General features: G+C 50.0%; 1 protein-coding gene across 6 annotated transcripts in view; it reads left to right on the top strand.

Moving 5' to 3' along the window:
- PPFIA1 (PTPRF interacting protein alpha 1) overlaps nucleotides 1–27286 on the top strand; it is a 91893-nt gene that overhangs the window by 14044 nt on the left and 50563 nt on the right. For 5 of the 6 annotated variants that reach the window (XM_064576047.1, XM_045893073.2, XM_045893072.2 and 2 more), the window contains exons 3-8: nucleotides 22307–22408; nucleotides 22762–22926; nucleotides 23761–23835; nucleotides 24188–24289; nucleotides 24456–24677; nucleotides 26107–26253. In XM_064576047.1, coding sequence (XP_064432117.1) covers nucleotides 22307–22408; nucleotides 22762–22926; nucleotides 23761–23835; nucleotides 24188–24289; nucleotides 24456–24677; nucleotides 26107–26253 — 813 coding nt within the window. Of the gene's footprint in view, nucleotides 1–21286; nucleotides 22176–22306; nucleotides 22409–22761; nucleotides 22927–23760; nucleotides 23836–24187; nucleotides 24290–24455; nucleotides 24678–26106; nucleotides 26254–27286 lie in introns of those variants that run through there. The other variant, XM_064576048.1, reaches the window with a different exon arrangement.

Here is a 27286-nt window from a genome sequence, read left to right as displayed (position 1 = left end):
GTGGTTCATTTGGCAGGCAAGGTCCATCCATGGAGTTTTTGCTCTTGGCTGTCAGGGTCTTATTCTCATTTGGAGTAGGAAATGTCATCTTGCTCTGAAAATAAATTTGGGAACTTGAAGCATATCTTGCATTTCCAAGTTTTTCTGCTTTGCAAATGCGCTACTTATCCCTCCTGCCTATGTAGTTTGAAACCTTTGCCAACGGTAATATAAAAATTGACTTTGGGCAGTGGCATGCTGAAGTTGAATTGTGTGTATGAAAGTTAAGGTTCTCCGTGAGGCTCATCCATATTTCTGGGCCATTGATCTCTCTTGATATCTTAAGCTGCTGTTAAGAAGCTAGGGCACACTCTTCCCACACCTGCAAAATAGTTTATGGGGAAACATGGATGGCAGGTCAGGTCAGGGTGTCCCCTGCCCTGAAATAAACAGAGAAGTGGTGGGGAAGATGCTTTTGACAAGTCTGAGTGTTAATTTGAACAGTCTGATATGCTGTGAAGGGCCCCACTGGTGACATCCGTGATGCTAATGGTCCAGAAACTGTGCAGTTTCCTGTGCTGTGGCTCCGCCCCCTCACCTCCAGCACCCACACGCACTGCAGGGAGGCAGTGGGCAAGCTGGCCCTCCCATCCTCCTGCTGTTTGGGCAGCATTTTCCCAGAGCAGGTGCATCTCCCTCCTCAAGCAGACGGATAGCTGAAAGCAGGCAGGCAGGTGCATGTCACCGCATCTCTCCTGCTCCGGCCTAAGTCTGCAGGCCGCTCCCACCCACTCCCCCTCGCGCCCCAAGCTCAGGGTGGCCCAGCAGTCTGTTCCCTGAGCCCAGGGCTTGTGTGCAGTCTCTCCCTCGTGACCCCATCCCTGAGCCTCCAGTGTCCTTGTCAGTACGGGAGGGGCAGCAGCTTCAGTTTTATTTAGCAGACATTTACGAGTGTCTGCCACGTGCGGGGCACTGTCCGAGGGCCAGGAAGCTGGCTGTCTGGGAGGTTCAGTAAGATGATAGCCCGTGTTGATGGCCTCAAAGCCTCCGGATAGGGATCGCCTCGCTGAAGCCTCTTCGCAATCCTGTAAAGTATACTTTGGAACTGTAAACAATACCGGAAAGCAGGTACCCTGTGTCACAGATGAAGAAACGGGGGCACAGAGAGGTTTGCGCGCCTCATAGGCTTTACCTCCTGCTTTACCCTGGCCTTGAAGTGGTCCTGGGCCAGGATGTCAGCGGGGATCCTCCCTTCTGGCGCCGCCTGCACACGGGACCTCGACATTAGTGATGCATGCGGAACAGCTTTCTCATGCAGTGTGACCCGCGGGTCGTGCTCAGAGCTTGGGCTCTGGCCAGGCTCTCACCCTGCCACTCGCCATCAGAGCGGCGTCCCGGGCTGTGGGGACAGTGGCGTGAGCGCCCCCGTGATGGCGTCACAGCACTGACTGCGAGCCCCTGTTCTGCCTGTCCCCACTGAGCCGCATAAGGAAGTCTGGTTATGGTGAAGAGTGCTTCTCTTTCTGATTCCCAGAGGGAGCTGTGGCCAGTAGGGGAGAGTGCAAACGATATGGACACATAACGATGTACGTGGTCCTCAGCGCCCCCCGGTGCCTGCAGTGTGGGGTACCGCCGGAGAGACAGTGTGCCGCGACTGAGCCACATGGGTGACATTCCACGCCATGGAGATAGAAGGCCTAGCTGCCCACTGCCCGGGTGGTGGGTGCAGGAGGGTAGAGTACTGTGAGGACTGAGTAGCTGGCAGTGTTTCTGGGAAGGTGGGAGAGCCCAGTGCTGCTGTGGGAGGCTCTGGTGAAGCCGCTTGTCTGCATGGCGCATGTTCCCTCCCATTCACAGTCGGGCTCCGAGCGTGACTAGGGCCTGGGGCTGCCCTGCGCCGTCCCCACCTCCAGGAAGGCTAGGAGAGCCGGCGCCGGCTGCTGTCAGCCTCCCCGGGCCACGCGCTGCTCCTGAAGGGCGGGAAGGGGGCACAGAGGCTAGGTGGCCAAAGTTGGTGACAAATGGCAACAGCAGGACTAACGGGATTGACAGTGGTGCCTGTAAAACGGAAGGATGTGGTGTAGCATTTACCCCTGTGGCCGGTGTTCATGCGCACCCTGGCAGGGATGATCAGGGAGAATCGCTACGGCCGTCTACCCTCTGCCCCAACTTCCCTGGGAAGAAAAAGAACACTTAGCAAACAAGGATTGAACTGGGTGGATTGGAGTTTCTTCCTTCCATCATCTCTTCTGTTGTATCACTGTCCTGTCTTACCCTTACTCCCTTTCCTGATGCCCTTCACTGCATTTCGAGGAGAAGGTACAAGAAAGGTCCACGGATGGGGGTGCGGCCTCTGCTGTCTGTAGTCCCCTGAAGTGGTGAGGCCCGGGGAGGACAGAGTAGGCGGTGCTAGCGGTGACATGTCCTGGTCAGAGGGAATGTGCATTCCGAGGTGGTTTTCTTGTGCCGACTGCTGAGATGCTTGCTCCCAGCAAGGGTCAGTGGTGAATTGAGAGATTGCTCCGAGCGCGTTCCCTGAGTGGCCAGCGCTGACCTGTGTGTCACTGCACAGGACTGCTCCTGGAGGGGCACGGTGCTCTGACGAAGTGAGGTTTTTTCCCGGAGACCCTGTGGTTGTTAGTAAGACAGCCTGTTTATGAGGCAGCCCCAGGCTGCTCCAGCCCGTGGGCTGGCCTAGAGGCCTCCGAGTGCTGCCCACAGGGCTGCGTGGCGCTCAGCGAGCACATTGCTCCGAGTCCTCACTTGGAACGCGTGTCTCCTCTGCGCTGAAACACTCCCCGTGTTGCCTCCCTCGTCAGTTCACTTTGAGGTTCCCTCCTTGCTGGGCTTACAGGAGTCCGCAGCAAGCGACCCGACACGCGCAATTCTAGCTTGAAGTAACTTTACAAACCGTCAGTCATTGGGGCGCCTGCGTGGCTCAGTCGGTTAAGCGGCCGACTCTTGGTTTCAGTTCAGGTCATGATCTCAGGGTTGTGGGATCGAGCCCACATCGGGCTCTGTGCTCAGTGCAGAGTCTGCTTGAGATTCTCTCTCCCTCCCTCTTCCTCTCCCCCCGCTCCTGTGCACTCTCTTTCTCTCTCTCTCAAATAAATGAATAAAATCTTAAAAAAAAAACCCTCTCTGTCATTTAGAGGGAGCTCAGATTGCCTGGTGCTCGTGTCCACGGTTTTCCTGTTAGGGAACCTCTGTGGAAAGAATTGAGGGAAAGGAAGCACGTGCTGCACAGAGACATGTGGAGGTTGTTTTCATTTGAAAACACGCCCAGGACTAGGAGATATATTACCCCTCTGCTCTTTTCTGTAGTGCTTACCTTGGAGATGCATCCACTTTGTGGGGTTAGCCTCCCCTTTGGTAGAGGAAACTACGTTTGTGTCCTCAGCCCCATGTTTGTGATGTTCCTTCCACGCCCAGCCCCGCCTTTTGTCACGGCCTTTACACACAGCCCAGAGATGCCCCGCTGCATGTTGAGTTCAGAGCTGTGATCTTCCTTCCTCTCTCAGCTCCCTGTCCACCACCCCCCGGCTTAAGCCCCCTCTTCCTCTCTCAGCCCGCCCCCCCCGTCCCCCGTTTCAGCCCATCCTCCTCTCTCAGTCCCCCCCCAATCCCCTGGCTTCAGCCCATCCTTCTCTCAGCCTCCCCCACCCCCTGGCTTCAGCCCATCCTTCTCTCTCAGCGCCCCCCATCCCTGGCTTCAGCCCCCCAATCCCCGGCTTCAGCCCCCCCATCCCCGGCTTCAGCCCCCCTCCTCCTCTCTCAGCCCCCTGTCCCACAGCACAGTTTCTCTCCCTGTTTTCTTTTCCAGTGTCATTTTTACTTCCTTTTGTATTCCAGTATCCTAGCTTGGGCCCTTTGTGCCTCAGGCCAACATGGTGAGGCTCTGCTCGCACCTTCTTCCTTTTCCAGTCCACCCAGCACACTTTCTGCCGCCCTCGGCTGAACCCAGACTTGCGCGGCCAGGTTTCCTGCAGTGTCTGTCCTTGGTGGCCGCAGGGGCAAGATCTCTTTCAGTTTGGCACTCACAGCTCCATGTTCTGGTGCAACTCCACTTTCCCACCCCATTTCTTCTCCTGACCCCCTCATTCTGGCCAAACCAGTCTGTTCGCTGTGCTCCCCTCCCCTGGGCCTACACGGCTCCCTTGTCGGGAAGTGCCTCCCCACCTTCCCTGTGGCACACCCCACCTGTCTCTCCAGGCTTGCTGTGGGCACCCCATCGATGCCCACTGAGGTTCAGGGGCTGTCCCACCTCTCAAAGAGGATGGGGCCTGATGCCCGGGGCTGCCTTTACTTTCTATTCTTTTATCTTTTCTCCACTGTTTAAAAATGCCATCAGTTTTAAGGAAAACACAGATGAAATAGTATTCAGTGTGGGGCGCCTGGGTGGCTCAGTGGGTTAAGCGGTTAAGCATCTGCCTTTTGCTCAGGTCATGATCCCAGGGCTCCCTGCTCAGCGGGGAGTCTGCTTCTCCCTCTCCCCTCCCCCCACTCATGCTCTCTCTCGCCTTCTCTCTCTCAAATAAAATCTTCCAAAAAAAAATAGTATTGAGTGTTTATCATGGTCATCCTCGATTGGCAGAAGGAGTCACAGAGAGAGCGCTCAAGGGTCTGTGGCCTCCCTCTCCCTCCCCACCCCGCTGTCCCCCACTTCAAGCCTTGGGGCCCTGTATACTGAACTCTTGGCCAGGGTGTTTTACTTCTGAGACTGGTCACATGTAAACTCAAAAATCCTGTTGATTTCTCAGTAGCATATGCAGGTTTAGTGAGCGCTGAAATGACCCCACCCACAGCAGCCTGCACCGAGTGGGTGCTCAGTAGGTGCAAGGCGTCTGTGTGCAAACCCCCCTTATCACCTCACACACAGTCGGAGCTGGGGTGACTCTGCCGGCATGGGGACTTGGTTTGGGTGCTTACCATCCTCTCGTCCCCTGAAGATAACATCCGTATTGAATTCTGAATCCCAAGCCACTTATTAACCCAGTGACCTTTGCACATCACTGACCTGCCTGGGCCTGTGTTCTGATTTGTAAAATGAGGTAATATGTGTGCCTTACAGGGTGGCTGAGAATAACATGTGGTAAAAGGTAGGAAACAATTTTGAAAACCATAAAACATTAAGCAAATATAACGTTATTGAAATTAATATTGTACCTTATAAGTACTTGGCATAGTATCTCAGACATCTTGCTTTGCTCAGTAAGTTATTTGTCCAAATTAAAAGGGCTGCTCATTCTTAAGTTTGTGTATTTCTATCTACTAAGCCTAACAGAGCCCCAGGGAAATTCCCCAATAAGGTTCCTTCAGTTATAGTTTTGTGCCGAGACCTTTGATTCATTCAGAGATACCTTCTTGATAAATTAGAGAGTAAAACATCTCTTTGGAAATATGGATTTTACACTATTCCTAATTTTGGCTTTAGACTGTGGAGGTCAGGCAGGCCATTTCTGATCTCATACTTTAAAGACAGTTTCTTTATGTAACTGTAATTTCTTGGCATGTGCATAGATCTATGAACTTAAATATTTGAAAATAAAAATTATTTCATACTCCAGTGAGCAAGAACAGTGCCAAAAAGCACATACTATATTGGGAAGCTTGAAACAATGTAAACATAAAGTGGACATTAATGTACTTCATATTGTTTTCATTTTATTATTTTAGGGTGTTTTTAATTTTTTTGAAGATTTTATTTATTTCAGAGAGAGAGAGAGCATGAGTGGGGGTGGTGGGGAGAGGGAGAAGCAGACTCCCCACTGAGCAGGGAGCCCGACATGGGGCTCTATCCCAGGACCCTGGGATCATGATCTGAGGTGAAGGCAGATGCGTTATTGACTGAGCCACCCAGGCACCCTTTGGGTGTTTTTAATTTATCTGAAACTCTTCTTTTAAGCTAATAATGTAATGTTAATAAAAAACAAAAAAACTCTACCTAGGAGATTCATTCCTATTTGAATGAAGGATTTCTGCACTAGCTTTTTTATTACATTGGTTTGATTTTCCCCTGCCCGCCCCCCCGCCACCTCGGCTCAGTTTTAAAAATTCAACTGTAGGGGCGCCTGGGTGGCTCAGTTGTTAAGCGTCTGCCTTTGGCTCAGGTCGTGATCCCGGAGTCCTGGGATCGAGCCCTGCATCGGGCTCCCTGCTCAGCAGGGAGTCTGCTTCTCCCTCTCTTATTCCCCTTGCTTGTGCTCCCTCTCTCACTGTGTCTCTCTCTCTCAAAAAATAAATAAAATCTTTAAAAAAAAATAAAAATTTAACTGTAATGTTTTTGTCCATGAATATTTCACTAATGTTATACACTTGTTTCTAAAATACATGAAATACAGATTTATACTAATATATGTGCGCATTCATATTTCAAATAGTCCTATTGTAAGAAATTACTTGTGTTCAAATACTGAAATGCTAACAACAAACAAAAATAGTTTGGTTTGCTCTTTAGCAGAGAGATAAAAGTATGTGAAGCAATACTTACACCTACTGCCCATGAGGAGACAGCACCTTTTGCTTAAAAGACATGCCTTCCAAAGAAGAAGGGAGCAATAGCTAAGCCAGCTGGACATTTAAACAGGAAGTCAGAGATGGAAATGGAGGATGCACTCACTTACCTTGTAAGGAAATGTGTCTCCTCCTAGGTGCACCAGGAGGAAAGAAAGCATAAGTCCACATAAAAACTCGTTCCGGAGCGTTCACAGCAGCGTTCTGTGTGACAGCTAGGAAGTGAAAGTGACCCAGATGTCCATCAGCAGGTGAAGGGGCAAGCACGATATGCTGTGTCCACACAGTGGAGTATTTAGCCATAAACGTGAATGAATCCCTGCCACGCGCTGCACCGTGGGTGAACCTGGAACACGGGATGCTGAAGGGGAAAAGCCAGACAAGTCATGGAAAGTGATCAGATTTCAGTGCGGGCAGGCCAGGCGAGCCGTCACGTGTGTCTCTGTTCTCGCCACCTGGCGGAGCCCCTGTAGCGGGTACACAGACCACACAGCCTCCAGCGAGATTTTCGGGTTCGACCTTAAATGGAAGTGGTTTGGAAGTAGCGACAAGCAGCATGCACCCTCCCTAGCTGCCAGGCCAAATAGACTTGATGTTTTTTAGAGCAGTTTTAGGTTCACAGCCAAATTGAGAGGAAGGTACAGAGATGGCCCATGTGCCCTGCAGCCTCCCCCGCTGTGCGCATCCCCAGCAGGGCAGCATGCCTGTCACAGTCTGTGAACCCACGGAGACACATCATCGTCACCCACGGTCGCTGGTTTACACCGGGGCTCATTCTTGGTGGCGCACATTCCGTAGGTGTAGACAGATGTTGTCATACAGAGTAGTTTCATTGCCCTAAAAATCCCCTGTGTTCTGCCTGTTCATTCTTCCCTCCCTCCTGACCTCTGGCAGCCCCTGATCTCTTTACTGTCTCCATAGTTTTGCCTTTTCCAGAATGTCAAAGTTGGAATCCTACAGTATGTAGTCTTTTCAGATTGGCTTCTTTCACTTAGTAAGGTGCATTTTAGCTTCCTGCATGTCCTTTCTGGCTCAGTGGCTCATTTCTCTTCATCACTGATTACTACTCCATCGTCTGGATGCCCCACAGCTTGTTCCTCCGTCCACCTGCTGAAGGACATCTCAGTTGCTCCCGGGTTTCAGCAGTTGTGGTTAAAGCTGCTCTTAACATTTGGCATAGTATGTTTTTAACTTAGTCCATCCACAAATTTTAAAAAACACTACGGTGGTGTTTTTTTTGTTTTTCTTCTCCAAATGAAAATCACATTCAGTTTTTTGACAGAACAAGTTCAAGCTCACATTGGTAGCAGTGGCACCTCAGTATTCAGCAAAGACTAGTTCTGCAAGACAAGACCAGGCCCGGGGGTGACTTGCATCCTGGGCACAGGATTCATTGCGGGAGAGAAGTGGGGGCCCGGGATCTGCAGGTCCTTAGCGCTGCTCAGCTTTGCTGATCCCCGAGAGCAGGTAGGGAGCTGTGAGGAGAAGGGGGGACAGGCTCCAAGAATTTAAGTGCGAGATGCGCAGAAAGTGGAGGTGGAGAACGTAGGCTGTTCCATGAAAAGTTTGTCTGGAAGGTAATGGGAGGGGGTGAGGGGAGGCTGGGACCCCAGGGCGTCCTTTCTAGACTGGGAACGCTGAGCATGATGTGCTCCTTTTCCATCTCATGTGTGGGGATGCTATTAGGAACCGAATTAACATTTGGTTATCATTTTAACAGTATGGCAGATTGAGTCAGTCTGAACCCTGAACCCCATCAGCCTCCAGCTTCTGTGGAGTAGCTGGCTTCTGCTGAGCGTGGGGAGTGCCTGGGGAGGGGGCTGCTGGACAAATGTCGGCCACGCCCTGCCTCGAGGACTGGCCCGTTGCTGGTGTGCTTATCTGGTTATTTCACCTGTGGGCTGGGATAGGATGCAGGTGCTGCTACCTGCATTTGTAGATGAGTCACCCAGATGGAGAACTTGGAGACCGGTCTGAAGCTGTAAAGGTGAGTTGTTGCCCGACACAGAAGGATGGTAAATTACCTGCGGAAGCTCTTCAAAATACGTATTCTCATGCATGCTGATGCACTGCTGGCGGGCCCTTCTCCGCAGGCCTCTCATAGTGTACCTGCGCGTGCATCCCCGAACCATGGCCCAGCCTCCTCACTGCTGGGTGCTGAGCACCGAAGGGGGCTGTACAGTGGGGAAAAACAAAACAAAAAACAAAATACATATTCTGCCCCGCCCCCCACCGGAAATGAAACCTCCAGGGCAGACCAGCTGCGGGAGCTGGTCAGGGGAAGACTGGCCAATTCACAGGTCTGAGGCAGAGGGGCAACCGTGTGTCAAGGAGCAGCATAGGAACAAAACGTGTTTGGGAAACTGGGTGAGTTGGGACCATACACTGTGCATGAGGCACAAAGCAATAAGCAAGGAGGCTGGAGAGAGAAGCAGGGACAGAGCTTGCAGAGCTGACTTCTGGACCCACCCCTCCAGACCAAGGAGACGTGGTGGTCTAGGCAAAGGAGGAGGCAGCAGAGACAGTCCAGAAGATACTGGCGTGAAGTAGAGTTAGCGTAGCCAGCAGTCAGTTAACATGGATGGAGAGGAAGGAGGCAATGTGCCCAGGTGTCTTGCTTGGACGGCTGGGTGGACATAGTCCTGTACTGCACCAGGGTGGAGAGTCAGATGGGGACTGGAGCCTGGAGGATGCTGAGGAACTCGGTTTGGGGAAGATGGTTTGAGCCACCTGGAAGATATGGAGATGCATCATGGGCAGGTAGACAGTTGCCCAGAGTGGTGGGGGGGGAGCGGTGGTGGCAACCTTGGACACTGGTCAGGCAGGCACAGTGTGTAGGGTGGGCAGGGGACCTAGGGTGGAGCCGTGGGAGTACCAGCAGGTATGGGATGAGCAGAGAGCATGGGAACAGGCTGAGGCGGGAGAGAGTGGGAGGGAGCAAGTCAGGGGCTCGATCAGGCAGGTGGAGGGAGTACTGAAACGGGCCCAGGACCAGCAAAGATGAGGACATCGCTGGGGTCTCAGCCAGAGCTCTTGCAGTGGAGTGACGGGGGCGGAAGCCTGGGTGCAGGGACTGGTAAGAGCACAAGAGAAAGAATTGGTGACTTCAGGGGAAAGCTGTGTGTCTGTGAGCATCATGCTCGTGTCCTGTAGTTTTGCCATGTTTAGGAAGAAGAACAAGGAAGGGAGGATTGGTATTTTTTTTTTAAATACAAAGAAAATGCATACTTAAAATTGAATTAAAAAGGAGTACAAATTGAAAGTCTCATTTCCAGCCCCCTTTCCCAGCCACAGTGGGTAACCTTCATCAGGTGGGTGTCCGTCTGTATTTTGTCTTATATACATATAGAAAATACTAATATGTTTGCTTTTCCCCAAATTGAGAACACCTTGAAATACTGTTCTGCACCATGTTTTTTTTTGGATTCAGATTATACAGTCTTGATTATTTCATCGCTAAATACTCAGTGTGAGCATAAATTTTGTCAGTATCTGTTGCTTAGCAAAACTGACAAGGAAAAATAAATTATATATTGGAATTTTTTAACTGCTTTTGAATTTTATTTTGATGCTTGCAGATACTAGTCCGTGTTTGAAAACGCGGTGCCCCTGCATCCATAGTGGCTCCGAGTAAGTCTAGTGAGCCCAGGGGCCCCCCGTTCTACAAAGGTGCGAAGTTTGCTGTTTTCTCTCTGTGTCCCCGCCCTTCTCGTTTCCATAGATAGGTAGCTGTACATAACCTTTCTTTAAAAAAAAAAAAAGATTATTTTAGAGAGAAAAAGGGAGCAAGAGAAGGGGCAGAGGGAGAGAGAGAGAGAAGCAGACTCCCCGCTGAGCGCAGAGCCTGATGTGGGGCTGGATCTCGTGACCCTGAGATCATGACCTGAGCCGAAATCAAGAGTCAGACACTCAACCGACTGAGCCTCCCAGGCGCCCTTATACATGACCTTTCTGAGCATACCTTTAATCAAGACACTGGGGCTTCAGAACTTATGATTTGCTCATTCATTTTGGTATATAAACTTCCAGTTTTCTTTTCAAAATTTGGCATGCTTTTAAGCCTCAGGCTGAGGCAGATAGCTTCTACTGACAGAAAATAATCCAAGCCTGTTCGCAGGTCAGTTTTTCAGGTGTTCCTTTCTGTTTGCTAAATTAGAGCCCGTTTCTGTCTGTTGCACTCTGTGTCCCTACACGGAGAGGACATATATTATCTGCCTTCTGTGAAACTTTATTCTTGTTTCAGCAGGTTAGCAGAATAGTGAAAAGTCATTAAGAAGTAAAATGGAGTCAGTGATGGAGAATGAAACCAAAAGCTGTGGAAAAGTAACTCGGGGTGACCAGGGGAGCAGGGCAGGAGAAGGGAGGGGTCAGGACCTGGGGGGGCGGGGCGAAGCACCACCTGCTTTCCACCCAGAGTCGTCCTACTGGAACCACTGGGACGACTGTGTTCGTCACTTTGGGAGCTGAGTGTCGAATCTGAGCCATGGGACTTAATTTATTTATTTATTTTTATTTATTTTATTTTTTAAAGATTTTATTTATTTGAGAGAGAGAGAATGAGAGAGAGAGCACATGAGAGGGGGGAGGGTCAGAGGGAGAAGCAGACTCCCTGCCGAGCAGGGAGCCCGATGCGGGACTCGATCCTGGGACTCCAGGATCATGACCTGAGCCGAAGGCAGTCGCTTAACCAACTGAGCCACCTAGGCGCCCCATGGGACTTAATTTAAAATTGGCTTGAGTGTGGATTTTGATCAGTAGCGTCGGTTTGTATGACCTGAACCTGTTACCCGGGTCTGAGCCTCTTGTCCAGAAATGACAAATATCAACATTTTCAAGCACTGTGTGAAACCAAGTTCTTAAACTGATTTGATGGTTAAATGTTGCTTTTCTTGTCCTCAGTCCTAGGAATGTCAAACAAACACGAACCTGCTTTGCTCAGACTTACAGTTTATTAAAATGAGAATATTCCAGGGATTGTCATATCTATTCAGTTTCAAAAAATACTTCAAACTTTGATTACAGGGAATAGAATGTCACTAGTAGTATGTTTGGCTTACTGTGTTTCTTAAATACATATTTTTTCTAAAGAGGAGAAAATGTACTTCTGCCAGGCCCATCAGTGCTGACCAGGTTGGTCACTCATGGCTCATGTTTAGGGCTGGTTCCGCTGCATTTGGTTTTCTCTGCAGCAAGTATACAAACAGTGCACATGTGAACATGCTTTTGGAATCTTTTTAAACTTTGGAATTTCCTGTCGAATGTTTATCTGAACTCCTAAGTTTAAATTTGTTTGATACTTTTTCACTTGAATTCTTTTGTCCAAAGAGAAATGTTTTTCTTTGAGTAAGCATAATTGTCAAATTTTAGAAATTCGTTTTCTACCATAGCCAAAACAGTGTACTGTAGAATGGTTTGGGCTGTTGAATTTATTGTAAGAAACACTTATATTTAACCAAAATGATGGGAAGTAAATATATTTTCTTCATAGGTGAACAAAGACAGTTTGGGATTTATGAAAAATGTAAGGGACTTTAGACTCAGACTTGTTTTGGTGATTGGAGGAGTTACAGGAAAAGTGAGCCGATGCGGGTGTGGAGTGAGGGGCTTGTAGCTGAGTGCAGATGGGGCGGGCGGTGATCCATCCGTTTCCAGGAGCCCCTTGCCAAGATCCAGGAGGCTCTGCAGTGATGGGTTCCTCCTAGCTGGGGGACACGGGAGAGACCAGCTCCTCCTAACTCGGGGGCACGGGAGTGATGGTTTCCTCTGAGCTAGGGGCTGCAGGAGGGACCGGCTCCTCTAGCCTGGGGGCGTGGGAGTGATGGGCTCCTCCTGGCTAGGGGGGGATGCAGGGCTCACCCAGGAGGCTTCGCAGTGGTCAGCTCCTTGTGGCTAGAGCGTATTGGAATTTTGGAGGACAATCTCACTCCTCCCGAGGGTTCGGTGTCTGCTTGTTACGTGTTCACTGGGTATTTCATTCAAAGCCAGTGAGATTTGTTCATAATAGAAAGACTTTTAAAAATAAAATGCGGGGCGCCTGGGTGGCTCAGTTGGTTAGGCGACTGCCTTCGGCTCAGGTCATGATCCTGGAGTCCCGGGATCGAGTCCCGCATCGGGCTCCCTGCTCGGCAGGGAGTCTGCTTCTCCCTCTGCCCTCTTCCCTCTCGTGCTCTCTGTCTCTCATTCTCTCTCTCTCAAATAAATAAATAAAATCTTAAAAAAAAATAAAAATAAAAATAAAGTCGGGCACCTGGGTGGCTCAGTCGGTTAAGCGACTGCCTTCAGCTCAGGTCATGATCCTGGAGTCCCGGGATCGAGTCCCGCATCGGGCTCCCTGCTCGGCAGGGAGTCTGCTTCTCCCTCTGACCCTCCTCCCTCTCATTCTCTCTGTCTCAAATAAATAAATAAAATCTTTAAAAAAAAATAAAAATAAAAATAAAATGCGGCTATTCGACCCTCCTGGACCCACAGTGTGGGACCCTACCAGGGTGTCTGTGTCGTGGCCCTCTGCCCTTCTCATGGCCCCCCATCTCCCTCCCCTGCCTCAAATCCCACCACAGCTTTCACTTCATTGTCCTCAGCGGGCAGGACATCGGTGCCTTCTCCGTGCACATTCCTGGCCAGTGGCCCCGGGCCCCTCTACCCCAGGCAGCTCTCACTCCCCCTCCACAGTGTTCCTTGCCCGTCCTGTCTGCATTCCACTTCCAGTGGGCCTGGGAGAAATCCGAGGAGGACTCCCGTAAATTCCCACACACATCTCCCGACCCGGCTGGGTGTGTGCCCCCGCACTGGGCAGCCCTTCCTCTCCCTGTGGAGGAGCCGTGCGCTCCCAGGACAGGCCGCCCGCTGCGCTGCCCCGGTGCTCTGCTCTCAGCTGCTCAGAGTGACCACTCGGTCAGTCCCCTCTCCCCTGGGTTCTCACCACAGAGGGCCTTTCTCCACCCCGGCTCTTCCTCTTTCTGCCCTCTTTCTCTTCCCCCCCTTACTCACGGCTTTGCTGCCCCTCCTCCCATGCTCTGCTGACCTCCATGCCATCAGGCCTCCAGCTCCGCTGCTGCTCCAGAACCGCCGTGCCCACGGCCCCCGTGGCCCTCCGCCTCAGCGGCCCGTCTCTCGGTGATCCGTCAGCTGACTCGTCTGCCAGCATCCGCCAACCGGGTGACTGTCCTCCTGGAAGCATTTGACCCCTGAGATGGCCCCTTCCTGGCTTCCTCCTGCTTGCTAACTGCTCCTACTCTGTCCCTCATTTCCCGACTGTTCGGTGTCAGGTACCTGCTTGAAGCTCGCCTCTTCTTATCTGCACTCAGTGCCTTGTGATTTGCCTGCAGTGAGACCGCTCTCCCACTTCTGCCGACGTTCCCAAGAGCTCCGGGCCGGGAGCCATGCTCTCTACTTGATCCTGCCCCTGACTGTCTTATAATACCCCACACGGAGCATGCCCCAGACCCGACTGCTCTATCTCCCCTGCACACGGGCCCTGCCCAGAGGCCTGTCTTCTCAGGATGTGCTGACCTTCACTTGCTCCGGCCAGAACTCTTGGAGTCCTCCTGGGCCTTGCGCACTCTCGGACCCGTCAGCAGGTTCTCCTGTACCCCCGGTCCAGAAGCTGCCCGCCTCCTGCACCCCGGCCTGCCTGCATTATGGCAATGCCTGATGGGTCTCCCCGCTTTTGCCCCGCCTCCGTACAGGGGATCCTTTAAAACTGATGAAGGGCACAGCAAGTGGCATGTTGGTTACTTGTGTTCCGTTTTGAAAACTCTCTCTTGGCCTCCAGCTCTCTAACACGGGTCTTGATTCAGACCTTCATTTCTCCCAGGGTTGTGACAGTTCTCCATCTGCGGGCCTGGAGCTGGCTTCTCACTGTTCACCTCTTCCTCAGCCCCGCTCTAGCACTGCTCCCGGGGCCTTCTCTTTTGATTCCGCAAACCCTTCTGAGCAAGCACGCCCTCTGTGTCGAGCACCGCCTGCGCTCCACGTTCAGGGCCCTCAAAGTCTGTAGAGGGACAACTCCCAGAACCTTGGGGATAAAATCCAGACTCCTCACTGTGGTGCGCAGGGGCCTTCCATCTGGCCTCTGCCCACTCCCAGCCTCCCTTACCCCTTCCTGCACACTGCCCGGGCCACTGCCCCCTGACACCCTCCTCCGCTGCCAGATGCCTCTGTGCTTCTGTGAAGGGGCTCTCACCTGCCAGAGAGCCAGTTCCTGTTCTGAATTCAACTGCAGCGCCCTCTCCTTCGGCAGACCTTTGGAACCGCGTGTCTGCCTCCCGCCGTAGATGACCTCCATGCCGCTCCCGTGGTAGCCTGGGCATTTCTCACTTGGAGCCCTGACCACACTGGGGTCACTGCTAGCTTATGCGTCTGTCCTGCAGCAGCACCCTGAGGAGGGGCCGGGCTCGCCGGTCTGGTGTTCATCTAGAGTGGGTGTGCAGCCATCGCTGGAATGAACTGTGGCTTCCAGTCAGGATGGCAGCATAAACTCACTCTTTGACATAGCTCATCTCCAAACAGCAGTGCAAAGGTAAAATTTAAATAGAGAAACAAATAAGCCCCAATACATAGCCAGGCCCCCACAAGAGAAAAATCCCTTTCATACAGAAACAGAATAGAAACCCAGTGTGGTAAGCATGAGTTGGCCAGGTTCCCTGGCCGGCCGCTCTCCAAGCACCAAGCATGCAGGGGCAGCAGGAAACTTGGCTCCTGCAGGTTGGGGTAACAGGGTTTGGTGTGTCCAGAGGAATTAGAACTAAAAGCAGACTCGCTGTTTAGAGCTGGGTTTAGATAAGGCTTCCCCATGTAAGGTCACTGTCCCTGGTACACTGGGGCTTTCTAGGAAGTTGTGGGCCTCGGGAGGGTAGGACGCGATCCCTGGGCTGGGCCACACTGTCCAGTGACTCTCTCACAGGATCCTCACTGTCCGTAAGGAACAGGCAGCAGGAACCCTCAGTCACCATGGAAACCGAGTTCTGGCCTGAGGCCTTGGGATGCTCGGAGGGGCAGTTGCTGGACACAGGGCAGGGAGGGGAATGCCACCAAGAGAACCTGCTCAGGCTGAGCTGGAAACCAGATCCTCCAGCTCCCAGAGTCAGCACCTACGGAAGTATGCATTTACTTCATCTGCAGTCTAGCAAAACTGTCAAAATAAGTCTGCTTACATGCGTAACCAGATAAATGAACATCCCTGAAGAGAAACAGGAAATGATAAAACAGAAACAGAAGTGAAACAAGGGAAGGAGGGCATGGCAGAAAACCATCTAAAATCTAATACATGAAGAAGGTATTGGCTAGCACGATACACTTTGGGCCGGACATAATCAGAGACCGAATTAGTGAATTGACCCAGTTTGCTGCACCAGGGGACAAAGCGACCAAATAAAATCCGTGGCCCTGGCCTGGCGAGCCTGCAGCCAGCCCCTCCTTGGACAGGCCCACTGCGTGAAAGATCGCGGATCTCACCGAGGCTAGTTTGGGTCAGGTTCTCTTTCACCTGCAACACAAACAGTATTTTCTGATACAAGATCTCGATGATTAGATGCAAATCTCTCAACGTTAGGCATTGAATGACCTGATGGTCAGCTAGTTATTTACTGGAGGAGATGAAAATCAAAGAATTTGGCCTAATTAACTTTGGCACATAGGAAAGGAATCTCTGCAGCTCATGAAAGAGCGGGACCCAATGGGAGAACAGGGCCCCCCTCCCCACCACTTCCCCGCTGCAGGCCCTCCTCTCAGCGCTCCCCGCTGGGTCTCTGAGACGGCCCAGCACTTGACACAACCTTTGTCAGGTTTGAGGACACGTTTGGATTATTCTCATATAGTTTTACTGTCATTTCTTTGTGTTTGTGGCTCTGCCTTGAAATACTGAAGTCAAGAGTTGTCTGATCTATCGCAGAAACAGCCTCGTCTGTAAAGAGCAGTGTATGTGTTTGTGTGTGTGTGTGTTTGTGCATGTCAGGGAATCGTGGTGAAATATATATAAAATTTAACATTGCAACCAGTTGATTGAATAGCTGGATGATTTCACTGAAGCCTCCCTCGCCCCTAGCCTGGTCCCCTTGGGTGACCACACTCAGCTGTGAGACCCCCTCTTGTTGCAGGCCAGTTGCTCTGTTGTTTTCAACAATGCTCTGGGGTATAAATGTCTCTACAAACTAAACTGATCAAATTCTGGCTCCTTTCTGAGAATTGTACCTGAAGTCGGTGTTTGGTGTGTGTCCTAATCCTGGGAGGGCTCCTCCTGCAGCCGTCACCTCCTCCTCTTTCCTGCACACGCACCAGCCTGTCGTCTAGGCTGCTCTCTGCCCACTTGATGTTCAGTACGACCCCTCTGCTCTCCAGAGCACCTGGGTTTAAACTGGCCTGTGAAGTCCATTTCCTTTGGGAAGAGATTAGGAGCTATCTCTTTTGCTCCCCTACCCCCCCCCCTCCCACCACCAAATCTCTGCACCAGGCCTAGGGACAGAGGCAGGCTTGTCTGAACGACACCCCTGCTCCAGGAACTGAGCAATCTGGGGAGGGCGGGCAGCAGCCCGGGGCCCAGGGTCCTCTCCAGCCTTGCAACCACCGTCTCCGAGACCAGGAGCAAAGGTGACCAGGACCCAGGGTTCTCAGCCTGCCCCTTCCACCCAGGGTTCCAGCCTCCGTTCCCTGAGTGGAGTTGGGCAGAACCGGGGAGCCCCTGCCTTTCCAGCACTCGTGCCCAGGATGTGGCCTCTGTACGAGACAGGCAGCTGGGGCATGATGAGAAACACTGAAAGCCCTTGGGCTTGGGGGCTGGGGGACATGGGAGCCCCTGCTCTTGTTCTCGGGGGGTGGTGGTGAGGGAACCCCATGCTCTTGTTCCAGGGTGGGGTGAGAGGACCCCTGTACTTTTGTTCCTGGGGGGAGGGGTGGTGAGGGAGCCCCATGCTCTTGTTCTTGGGGGGTGAGGGAGCCCCGTGCTCTTATTCTGGGGGGGGTGAGGGAACCCTGTGCTCTTGTTCTAGGGGGGTGAGGGAACCCTATGTTCTTGGCTACAGCCCCTGGAGGGGAATCTCCACCTCCCTGAGCTGGGAGGAAGGGGGGGGTCAGTTTGGGTTCAAATATTGCAGACTCACCTTTCTTACTGAATCTTTTTAGATTTTTTTTGAATAGATATTTCTTCATTTGTTGTGTGCCACTGGATGGTTTTGGAGGCTTTGAATAGTTGTTTTTATGTAGGTGTGTAGGGCTTTTCATGCTGTGAAGCTGGAAGCTGATCACCCATAATTGTGGGTTTTTGAAGAAGAAACTCTGATTTAGAAGGTAGATTAGATAAAATGACCATTAGCTTATTATACCCGTGAAAATGCTCAGTCTCTATAAATTACCTGTCTCCCCACTCCCTCCGGTTTGTCCCCTTGAAATAACCGCATCCAAGAGAAAATACTGCAATTTTACTCTTTTCTGTTGTTGATTATAGCAATACTGCCTGGTTCTTTTCATTCCCCATGGATGAGTATAGTTGACCCTTGAACAACTTGGGGTTAGGGTTGCGACCTGCCCACAGTCAAACATCTGAGTCTAACTTTGGGTTCCCCCAGACTGAACTACTGAGACCCTCCTGTTGGCCTTCCTGGTAGCACGAGCACTCGGTTAACACTTAGATTCTGTGTTGTATGTATTATATACTGTATTCTTAGAGCAAAGTACGCTAGAGAAAAAATTTTGAGAAAATTACAAGGAAAATACATTGACAGCACTGAGCTGCATCGATGGCTGTGTCGTCCGTTTACAGGATGACTCGTCAGTGCCCGCGGCAGGACTGTTTTCTGCAACACGCAGATGTGACAGTTACTAACACCAGACATCAGAAACGAGAAGATAATGTGAAAGGCTCCTCTTTATTTACAGACTGACGATTCATGTGGTCCTATGTGTGGTTGCTTTATGGTGACCCAGTGTCATCAGTACGATTACTTCATCACTGCCTCGCCTGTCCGCTGATGAATGAATTGTCATAAAACTTTTATAGCCTACAGTATTACAGACATACTCATAATGTAGTCTGCATTAAAAAACAATTGTGGTAATAGGCTGATACACATTTTCTCCAATGATGAGAGAAGCATTCTGTGAGGTAATGTAATTCTTTGAAAGCAAAGTTATAAAACAACTGGCACATGATTAATTTTATGTTAAATCTCACTCACCTTGTCCCTGCACACTTACTGGATTTGCACACACAGCAGATAAGTGTACGTGCGCCATGATGGTTGTCTACTGTCCATCAGGTAGAGGCGGATCATCATAAAGGTAGAGGCGGATCATCATAAAGGTCCTCCTCCTCGTAGCCTTCCCGTGGAGGAGGCAGAGGGGGGGGTGGTCTTGCTGTCCCAGGGGAGGCAGGCACACCTGGTGTCACCTTCTGGAAGTACATTTCTGTCTAACGTGTTTTGCCTCTTCCTTTCTCTACAAATGTCTGTATATGTCTTGCTGGTACTCCCGCCCTGGGCTTTAGCTCCGGTGCCCGCACCATGGACGGGTCCGTGTGGTACAAGAAGTCAAGCGCAGTCTTGAACAAGCGGAGCCCTCTCCAGGGTGCCTGATGTCACTGTGTTTTCTGGCACAGCGTCTTCTGAGTCTCCTTCCTCACCCCCCGGCGCTGGTTCGGAAGCTCTCCTCTCCGTCACGTCGTCCTCTGTTAACTCTGTGGGTGGCGTCTGTGAACCCTTGAATTTCTCCAAGATCCACATCTCGAAACCCTTCATCCCCTAGCTTTTTTGCCATATCCACAATCTCTTTTATGATTTCCCACATTGGCTGTGTCGTAAACCCTGTGAGATCACGCCCAGCATTTGGGCCGTTTTCTCCAGCAGGAATTTATTGTTTTGGGCTTGATGGCTTTCACGACGTTTTCTGTCACATCAGCAGCATCTTCGGTGGTGTAATCCTTCCAGACTTCCAAGGTGTTCTCTCTGTTGTGATTTGCTTTCATAGTGTTGACCGTCCTTTTCGTAAAGGATCGTGTGTAATGAGCCTTGCAGGTCCTCATGGCCCCCGATCCACAGGCTGCATTAGAGACATTGTGCTCCAGGGCACATGGGCCACTTGGACATGTTCGATGTCGAGCTCGTGGGGTTCTGTGTGGCCAGGATATTGTCCAATATCAGAAGAACATTAAAAGGCACTCCCTTACTGTCAGGGTACCTCCCAAGGTGAGGGACAAAGCATCAGTGGAACTGATCCTGAGAAAAGGTTCTGGTTATCCAGGTCTTCTTGTTGCACAAAGGACTGGCTGCTGGTGTCTGTGTCTTCCCATTAAGCCCCCCGGGGTTAGCTTCGTAGATATGGCCAGCCTGATCACAAACTGCCCCCGCACATGCGCTAGCTTGCTCGCCCCTTCCTGCCTTCCTCACGAATAAATGTCCCCCCAAAAGAGGGCACTTCCACGTGCATGAAAAATCCTGTCCTCAGTGATTTTCCCTCTTCTCGTCTCGTCTCTCTTCTCGTCTCTTCTTGTCTCATCTCTTCTCGTCTGTTCTCGTCTCGTCTGTTCTCGTCTCCTTTTCTCGTCTCCTCGTCTCTTCTCGTCTTTTCTCATCTCGTCTCGTCTCTTCTCGGTTGAAGTATAGTTGGCATGCAGTGTTACGTTAGTTCCAGTGTCTCGGTGATTCTCTCCGTGGTGTCTGGGGGATCGTCCGCTTCCTCTTGATGGTGGAAGCTGCTTCTCCTGTTACCTTCACATGTGTTAAGGCCAAACCTCTTTCTAAAATTACCAGACCATCTTTTGCTGGCATTGAAATTCTCCAGCTTTAGATCCGTCACCTTCCTTTGGCTTTAAGTTGTCACATAATGACTTCCCCTTTTGAAGATTCATACTGGAGTCCGTAGGCATACCTTCCTAGAGCAGTCCTGCATCCAGAGAAGGGCTGCATCTTCAGTACGAGACAAAAAGGGATTTCACCAGAACTGCATGGTTTCTGTGTCTGCCAGCGTAGCCGCAGTGACAGCTTCACGACCTGCCTGGATTCTCTTCTCTCGACCTGGCGGCAGCCGCAGCTGTGACCTCAGTCTGCTGTACGTGTCAAGCAGTTCACCTTGTTCTTGTGACGCCTGACTTTTCTCTGCTTCTGGGGAGCACTCCCAGCTGCACTAGTGAGGGCACTTCGTGTGAGTCCCAAGGTGTTATTCAGGGTTTATGGTGTTGCAGTAAACACAACCAAAAATACGCAAGAACCACAAGAAATCACTTTTTACTGCGATACACAATGTACTGGAGAATGGAACTGCTTACAGGAGAGGATTAGCATCATGGTGTTTTTAGCAGATTCTTGCCACACTTGAGCTCGTCGCAGTAGCAACGGGAGGTGGCACAAAATTATCACACTGTACAGCATGTACCACAGTTAATTTTATGCAGTTATGATTTAATACTGCATCTTCACATTTGTTTACGTTTCTCTTGGCTGCAAATGGCACCATGTATGGGACTGTGAGTATTTGCATGTTTTATGGCAGCAAATGATAAAATAGGCTAGTACCTATATATATTTTATTCATTTATGACATGCTTTTTTCTTCAGTTTTTTTAAAGATTTTATTTATTTGAGATAGAACGTGAGCAAGAGAGAGAGCAGGAGCCTGGGGAGCAGAGGGAGAGGGAGAATCAGGCTTCCCGCTGAGCAGGGAGCCCAGTGTGGGGCTCGATCCCAGGACCCTGGGACCATTTCCTGAGCTGAACGTAGTTGCTTAACCGACTGAGCCACCCAAGTGCCCCTTTCTTAATTTTTTGACATTTCTAGGCTACTCAGTTCATCTGCCAGTTTTTTCAAATTGTTGCAGATCCAGAACATTTTCCAGTGTGTTTATTGAAAAAAGCCAGATAGAAGTGGACCTGCACAGTTGAAGCCTGTGTTGTTCACGGGTCAGCTCTGTTTCAGTTCTGTATCATGGCTCAGTAGGCTTTTGTGGACCAGCCTTGTGAAGTCGGATCATAGGGAATGCTGTACATTCCGTGGTCAAGTTCCCTTTGAGTTGCAAAGGGTTAATTTATGAATGAACTTGAGGTATGCCACTTGTTTATAAATTGATTTTCTAGAATTGCTTAAATCAATCACTTTCTGTATTTTGAATGTCAGATTGTTAAGTGAACCTTTATTTCCTCCTCTGTCCTTTAAAGAGAAAACTCTTAAAATATGGAGATTCATTGGCAGAAGACATTACTTATTTCAGAGGAGTTTTGCTTGTTGAAAAACGGACTGGAGAGTGTGTGTCCTCTTCCTTGGACCCTGCCTCTGTGTCTTGTCCCAGGGCAGCACTCAGTATTGCAGGAGAGCAACCCCACAGCAGGGTGCGGGGGACCCTGGCATCACCTCAGTGACACTTCCTCTAGAAAGTTCTCTGACTACAGAAATAAATCTTCAGCTGTCCCTCAGAGGCCTACCAGCATTTGTGGAAAGTCTATTTTATAGGGTCACTTTTGAGCCAGTTAGGGCTAACAGACCAGCTTTTGGGTGCTGTCAGCCTCCTGCTGGGGCCGCTCCAAGCCCTGTGGTCTTCACAGACAGGAACTGGCTTAGGACAGGAGGCTGGGCATGAGCGGTGGCCTTCTCAGCCCCGTTCTCCCCTCGGCAGAGGTTCTGAGTTGCATATCTGCAAAGCACCTGAAAACGTCTCTGTCCCCTTGGGTGTCAGGCCCCAAGCTCCGTAAAATACCTGGGACTCAGGTATGTCATGAGGCGGGGGCTTGTGTGCGTGCAAGGCTCTGGGGTGGCTGGTGGGCGTGGGGGCCGGGGAGGGCTGCAGAGGCTAAAGACCCCCCACTGTCTCCCTCCGTTTTTGTTGCCCCCTCCCCCAGGAGTTCGCAGCACTTACTAAGGAGCTCAACGTCTGCAGGGAGCAGCTCCTGGAGAGAGAAGAAGAGATCGCGGAACTGAAGGCGGAAAGAAACAACACCAGGGTCAGTAGGTGCATTCTCACTATTGGAATGCTGTCTGAGGGTCACCTAGGGAGCACTGTTGCTGTCTTTAAACTCAGGCGCCATCCATTCGATTGGCTTTTAAACACCTTGTCGACATTTCCCCGTGGAGTCGACCCTGACTGATGAGCTCAGTGTTCTCGTACCTTGTTTGAGTCGTGATGAGAACTAATGCTATTTTAGCTCATTTGAGGGTGCATTTCTCTAATTTTAGACTGAATTGAAAGGATTCACATTTGGTCTAGCATGCGATTGAAAGGGGTTTTTGCCCCAAATTGACGTATGAAGTTGCAAGTGCTCTTTAAACATGGTTTTACCTTGGCCTGTCCCACCAGCTGCTGCTGGAGCATTTGGAGTGCCTCGTGTCCAGGCATGAGCGGTCCCTGCGGATGACAGTGGTGAAGCGGCAGGCGCAGTCCCCGGCGGGCGTGTCCAGCGAGGTGGAGGTGCTCAAAGCCCTGAAGTCCTTGTTCGAGCACCACAAAGCCCTGGACGAAAAGGTGCCCTGAGCCCCAGTGGTTCTTGGTGTGGGCGCACTGTCAGAGACACGCTTCGTGTGTGTGCGTGTGTCTGCAGTTCACTTCTAACATTCTCGGGCTCCTGTAAACACTTATTCTGCAAGAAAACAGACTTTTTTTTTTTTTTTAAAGATTTTATTTATTTATTTGAGAGAGCGAGAATGAGAGAGAGTACATGAGAAGGGGGAGGGTCAGAGGGAGAAGCAGGCTCCTCGCCGAGCAGGGAGCCCGATGCGGGACTCGATCCCGGGACTCCAGGATCATGACCTGAGCCGAAGACAGTTGCTTAACCAACTGAGCCACCCAGGCGCCCGAAGACAGACTTTTGTAGGGTTAAAAAGTAGCAGTTGGTGTAAATGTGTTAAGATTTATTATATTCAGTATATCGATTTGCCATTAAGAATTGGGTAATATAACTTATTTAGGGGAAGACTTCTCTCAAATGTAAAATTTAAAGCTGTTACAAAGCAAGTTTTTTTTTTTTAAAGATCTTATTTATCTATTTGAAAGAGAGAGGGTGCATGAGCGGGGTAGGGGTGGGGAGCAGCAGAGGGAGAAGGAGAAGCAGGCCTCCTGCTGAGCAGGGAGCCCGATGTGGGGCTCAGTCCCAGGACCCTGGGATCATGACCTGAGCCGAAGGCAGACGCTTCACCGACTGAGCCACCCGGGCACCCCAACAAGCCAGTTTTCTTGCCATTAACATCAGTGAAAGACATTGAAGTCATTCTGTCATGTTACCTTATGAGAATAGGACCCAAGGGTGACTGTACATTAAGAAGCAATTAAACAAATACACACCCACCCCTCTGTTTGCAGGTGAGGGAGCGGCTACGAGTAGCACTCGAAAGGTGTAGTTTGTTAGAAGAAGAACTGGGGGCTACACACAAAGAGGTAAGCTCCATAAATCACCAGAGGATTTGGTTAGAGGGATTCTAGTTTTTATGCCTTGTTTTTACCATTATGAAGCCTTCAGTGCTGGCCGTCAGGCGTCACTGGTCTTTCTGACCAGCGAGCCACCCTCGCGGGCCACTCCAGTGACCAGCGCACTAGACTCTTACTGCCGAGTCACATGGTCCCTTACATTCCCATCGTCCCGTCGATAGCACCAACCTAGTTGTTGACCTGGTTGTATTCAGGCTAGACAACATCGCCGTGTATTCTCCCGTCCCGTGTTTACAGCTTGTAGTTGCATCTTTCTGAGAGGAGTTTCTCCTCACCCTCACATTCAGTTCTTTGCTTTTAGCTAATGATTCTTAAAGAACAGAATAATCAGAAGAAAACACTAACCGACGGAGTGCTTGACATGAACCACGAACAAGAAAATACTCCAAGCACAAATGGAAAGGCAAGTGCTTAGGCTTTCTCTCTGTCTTTCCCTGATGTCCTCCGCGCGCTCCTGAGAGTGGTGGAAGCCGACAGCCGGCATAGACCATGGGACTTGACTCTTTCCGGGAAGTGGTCTGTTCCCTAGCTCAGCAAACAAGGCTATTTAAGGATTTTTCCCCCACCAGAGATCTTCCGACGGTTCTTTAAGCCATGAGGAAGACCTTGCCAAAGTCATCGAGCTCCAGGAAATCATAGATAAGCAGTCGAAGGAGCAGAGCCAGATGAAGGAGCGCCTGGCCACTCTCTCTAGTCACGTGGCAGAGCTGGAGGAGGACCTGGACACCGCTAGGAAGGACCTCATCAAGTCTGAGGAAGTGAACACGAAACTGCAGCGCGACGTTCGTGAAGTGAGTGACAGTAGACGTTGCCGCGCTGTCGTCGAGCTGAATGTGGGGTGTTTGGTGGGACCCTTGTGTGTGGACGTCTCCCCTCTGCAGAGTCTGGCTGTCTGAACTTACTCTTTGGCAGGCTCACATTTCATTCAGGGACACACGTCAGTATCTGTTGTGCTGCTAGTCAGCGGACAGCGATGTGGGAGGGGGTGGTGCCGGCTGCCTTCTAGCTTTCTCACCTGCTGCTCCCAGAAGGGTTCTGTGCTCTTGAACATTGGCAGTCAGACACACAGTGAGAGTGGGATTTGCTCACACCTGGGTCATCAGGATCGGGCTGTAAAAACATGTAGACATATACTTATTTCTGGCAAGCGTTTCTGCATTTAGAGTGATTTATGAGAATCTGATCGTGTTTACAAAAACAGGTCAAGGGCAGGATACTTTCTCTGGCGCCGCCTCCCATCACTCACTGTAAGCTGTCCTCTGTAGACAGTCATCCCTCCCCCTCCCACCCCCAGGAAGACCCTTTGACACCCTTGAGTGTGGATGCACAGGCTTACTTTCTGTGTAGTAGCTTAGCGTGGGTAATTTCACGGAAGAGTTTAAAACAAATGAAAATATTTGCAGAAATTATATAACCTACTTAGTTAAATTATTCTTTGGCAAGGGTAGGAGATTCTGCAGCAGAGTTTAATATGCAAAGAATTTTGAAATTCTTTTTTTAAGACTCATCACTTTTAATGTTAAGACTTTGCTGACATAAGTTCCTTAGTAAACAGGGAGGGGCCTAAGATGAATCTCTAGGGTGGAGGACAGGAAGGGCAGAGCAGAAAGTTGTGGGCCCAGTTTCAGTGTCAGATACCATGTGATAGAATTTTGCTGCAGGATTAGGCTTCAGAAGGTCGCATCCAATTATATCAGACTTGGAGTTTTGTTTCCATTTGTTAATAGTATTGCTTCCATTTTGTGGTGATCGGAGGAGAGTTCATCCAGTTTTTACACAGGGAAGTGACAGCCGTGTCTCACTGCTCTGTCCGTCGAGAGGCCACCCCCTGATCTATGGAGAGCCCACTTGTATCGGGGACAGTAGGGGCTGCACCTTCACTGCGCACACCTTCGGCTCCTGGCAGTCTTGCAGTGTCGGGATATCTGATCCCACATTTCTTTTGTAACGTCGTGTGGGAAGGAATAAGCTTGGTAAACTGAGTGGCCAGATGTAGTATTAAAACAGTCTTTACTGGTCATGTAGGGGAATACTTGGGATATTTGAGGTAGGTATATTTTCATTCATATTGGACACAGTTGGCATCTCTCTCAATTTAGAGGACACTGATTTTATATCTGATTTGAAAATTAGGATCTAGTCCAGGTTTTGTGTCTGGACTATATTGATGTTGTTAGCCTTTAATTATTTGCCTTTTTCCCCTTGAAATACTTGATGTAGGCCATGGCCCAGAAGGAAGACATGGAAGAGAGGATCACCACTCTTGAAAAACGCTACCTCGCGGCACAGCGCGAAGCCACCTCTGTGCACGACCTCAATGATAAACTTGAAAATGAGATTGCAAATAAAGACTCTATGCATCGGCAGGTAGCGGCTTTTGTTGAACTTCGTTCAACTTTTATTAATTACTAATAAAGTTCAAGACCTTTTTCCTGTGACTTTCGTGTTGGAAATCAAGTCTCAATATAAAGTTTTTATGATCTTAGAAAATTATGTTCAAGAATGTGGGTTACTTCAACTTGCAAGTTTTTAATTATTTAGGATTTTATGTAACCTCGATTCTTTCTTCTGTTTTGTTTTCATTGTATGTTAATCTGTTGCTTGTTAGCATTTTTGCCAAAGGAGGAAGGAGTGGCCAAGAGCGTGGAGGCTGTTGGCAGTTTGTTGGTACCTGGGATGGGGGTGAACGGCAGGTGCAGAAACGCAGTCTGTCGTGTGGACGGGAGCCTCCTGTGGGTTGGGAAGCCAGGCTGGCTTCTCTGCTTGGGTAGTCTCAGGTCATCCAGAGTTAAACAGGAAACCAAATCCAGCCTCTTGGAAACAAAGTGAGTTTGTGTGATACGTTGTAAAGTGTATCAATGAACCCAAGATAATAACAAAAAGTAAAATACTAGGAAGCCATTAAAAATTACATTTGTGGAATGCTACTTAAGAGCATGTAAGATGTTCCAAATAATGACCGTAAAAGGTAGATGACAAAATACTGCATACAGTATGATGTATCTTCTGAGGGTGTGTATACATAAACACAGAGATATGCGCACAGAAGAAAGGAGGCTGCATGTAAGCAGATGTTTGCCTTTCAGGAACCTCAACTTACACATGATTTTTCAAATTGCTTTTAAATCTTGTCTAAATTTTCTTCATTGAAAAAAATATTTTAGAATGAAGAGCGTGTTTTTAAAGAATTATTATACATTTACGAAAATAACCTGACTAGCATTTCATTAGGTATCCTCTTAGAAGGTCTATATTTCAGAGGAGGTGTGAGCTCTCTTGTGGTTCACACGCCCATGGTCTGCGAAAGACAAGGAGTCTGATTACTTTTTAAGCAGGGTTAGGACCGAACCCTTCTTTCCTTAAGTTGTCAAGAAGAATGAGCAAGCTTCTACAGAGTATG

Source organism: Mirounga angustirostris, unplaced genomic scaffold, assembly GCF_029215605.1.
Source record: "Mirounga angustirostris isolate CCGP_5_RB_7025 unplaced genomic scaffold, mMirAng1.0.hap1 SCAF_13, whole genome shotgun sequence".
Lineage (NCBI taxonomy): Eukaryota > Metazoa > Chordata > Mammalia > Carnivora > Phocidae > Mirounga > Mirounga angustirostris.
This window is presented reverse-complemented; position numbering and strand designations above follow the sequence as displayed.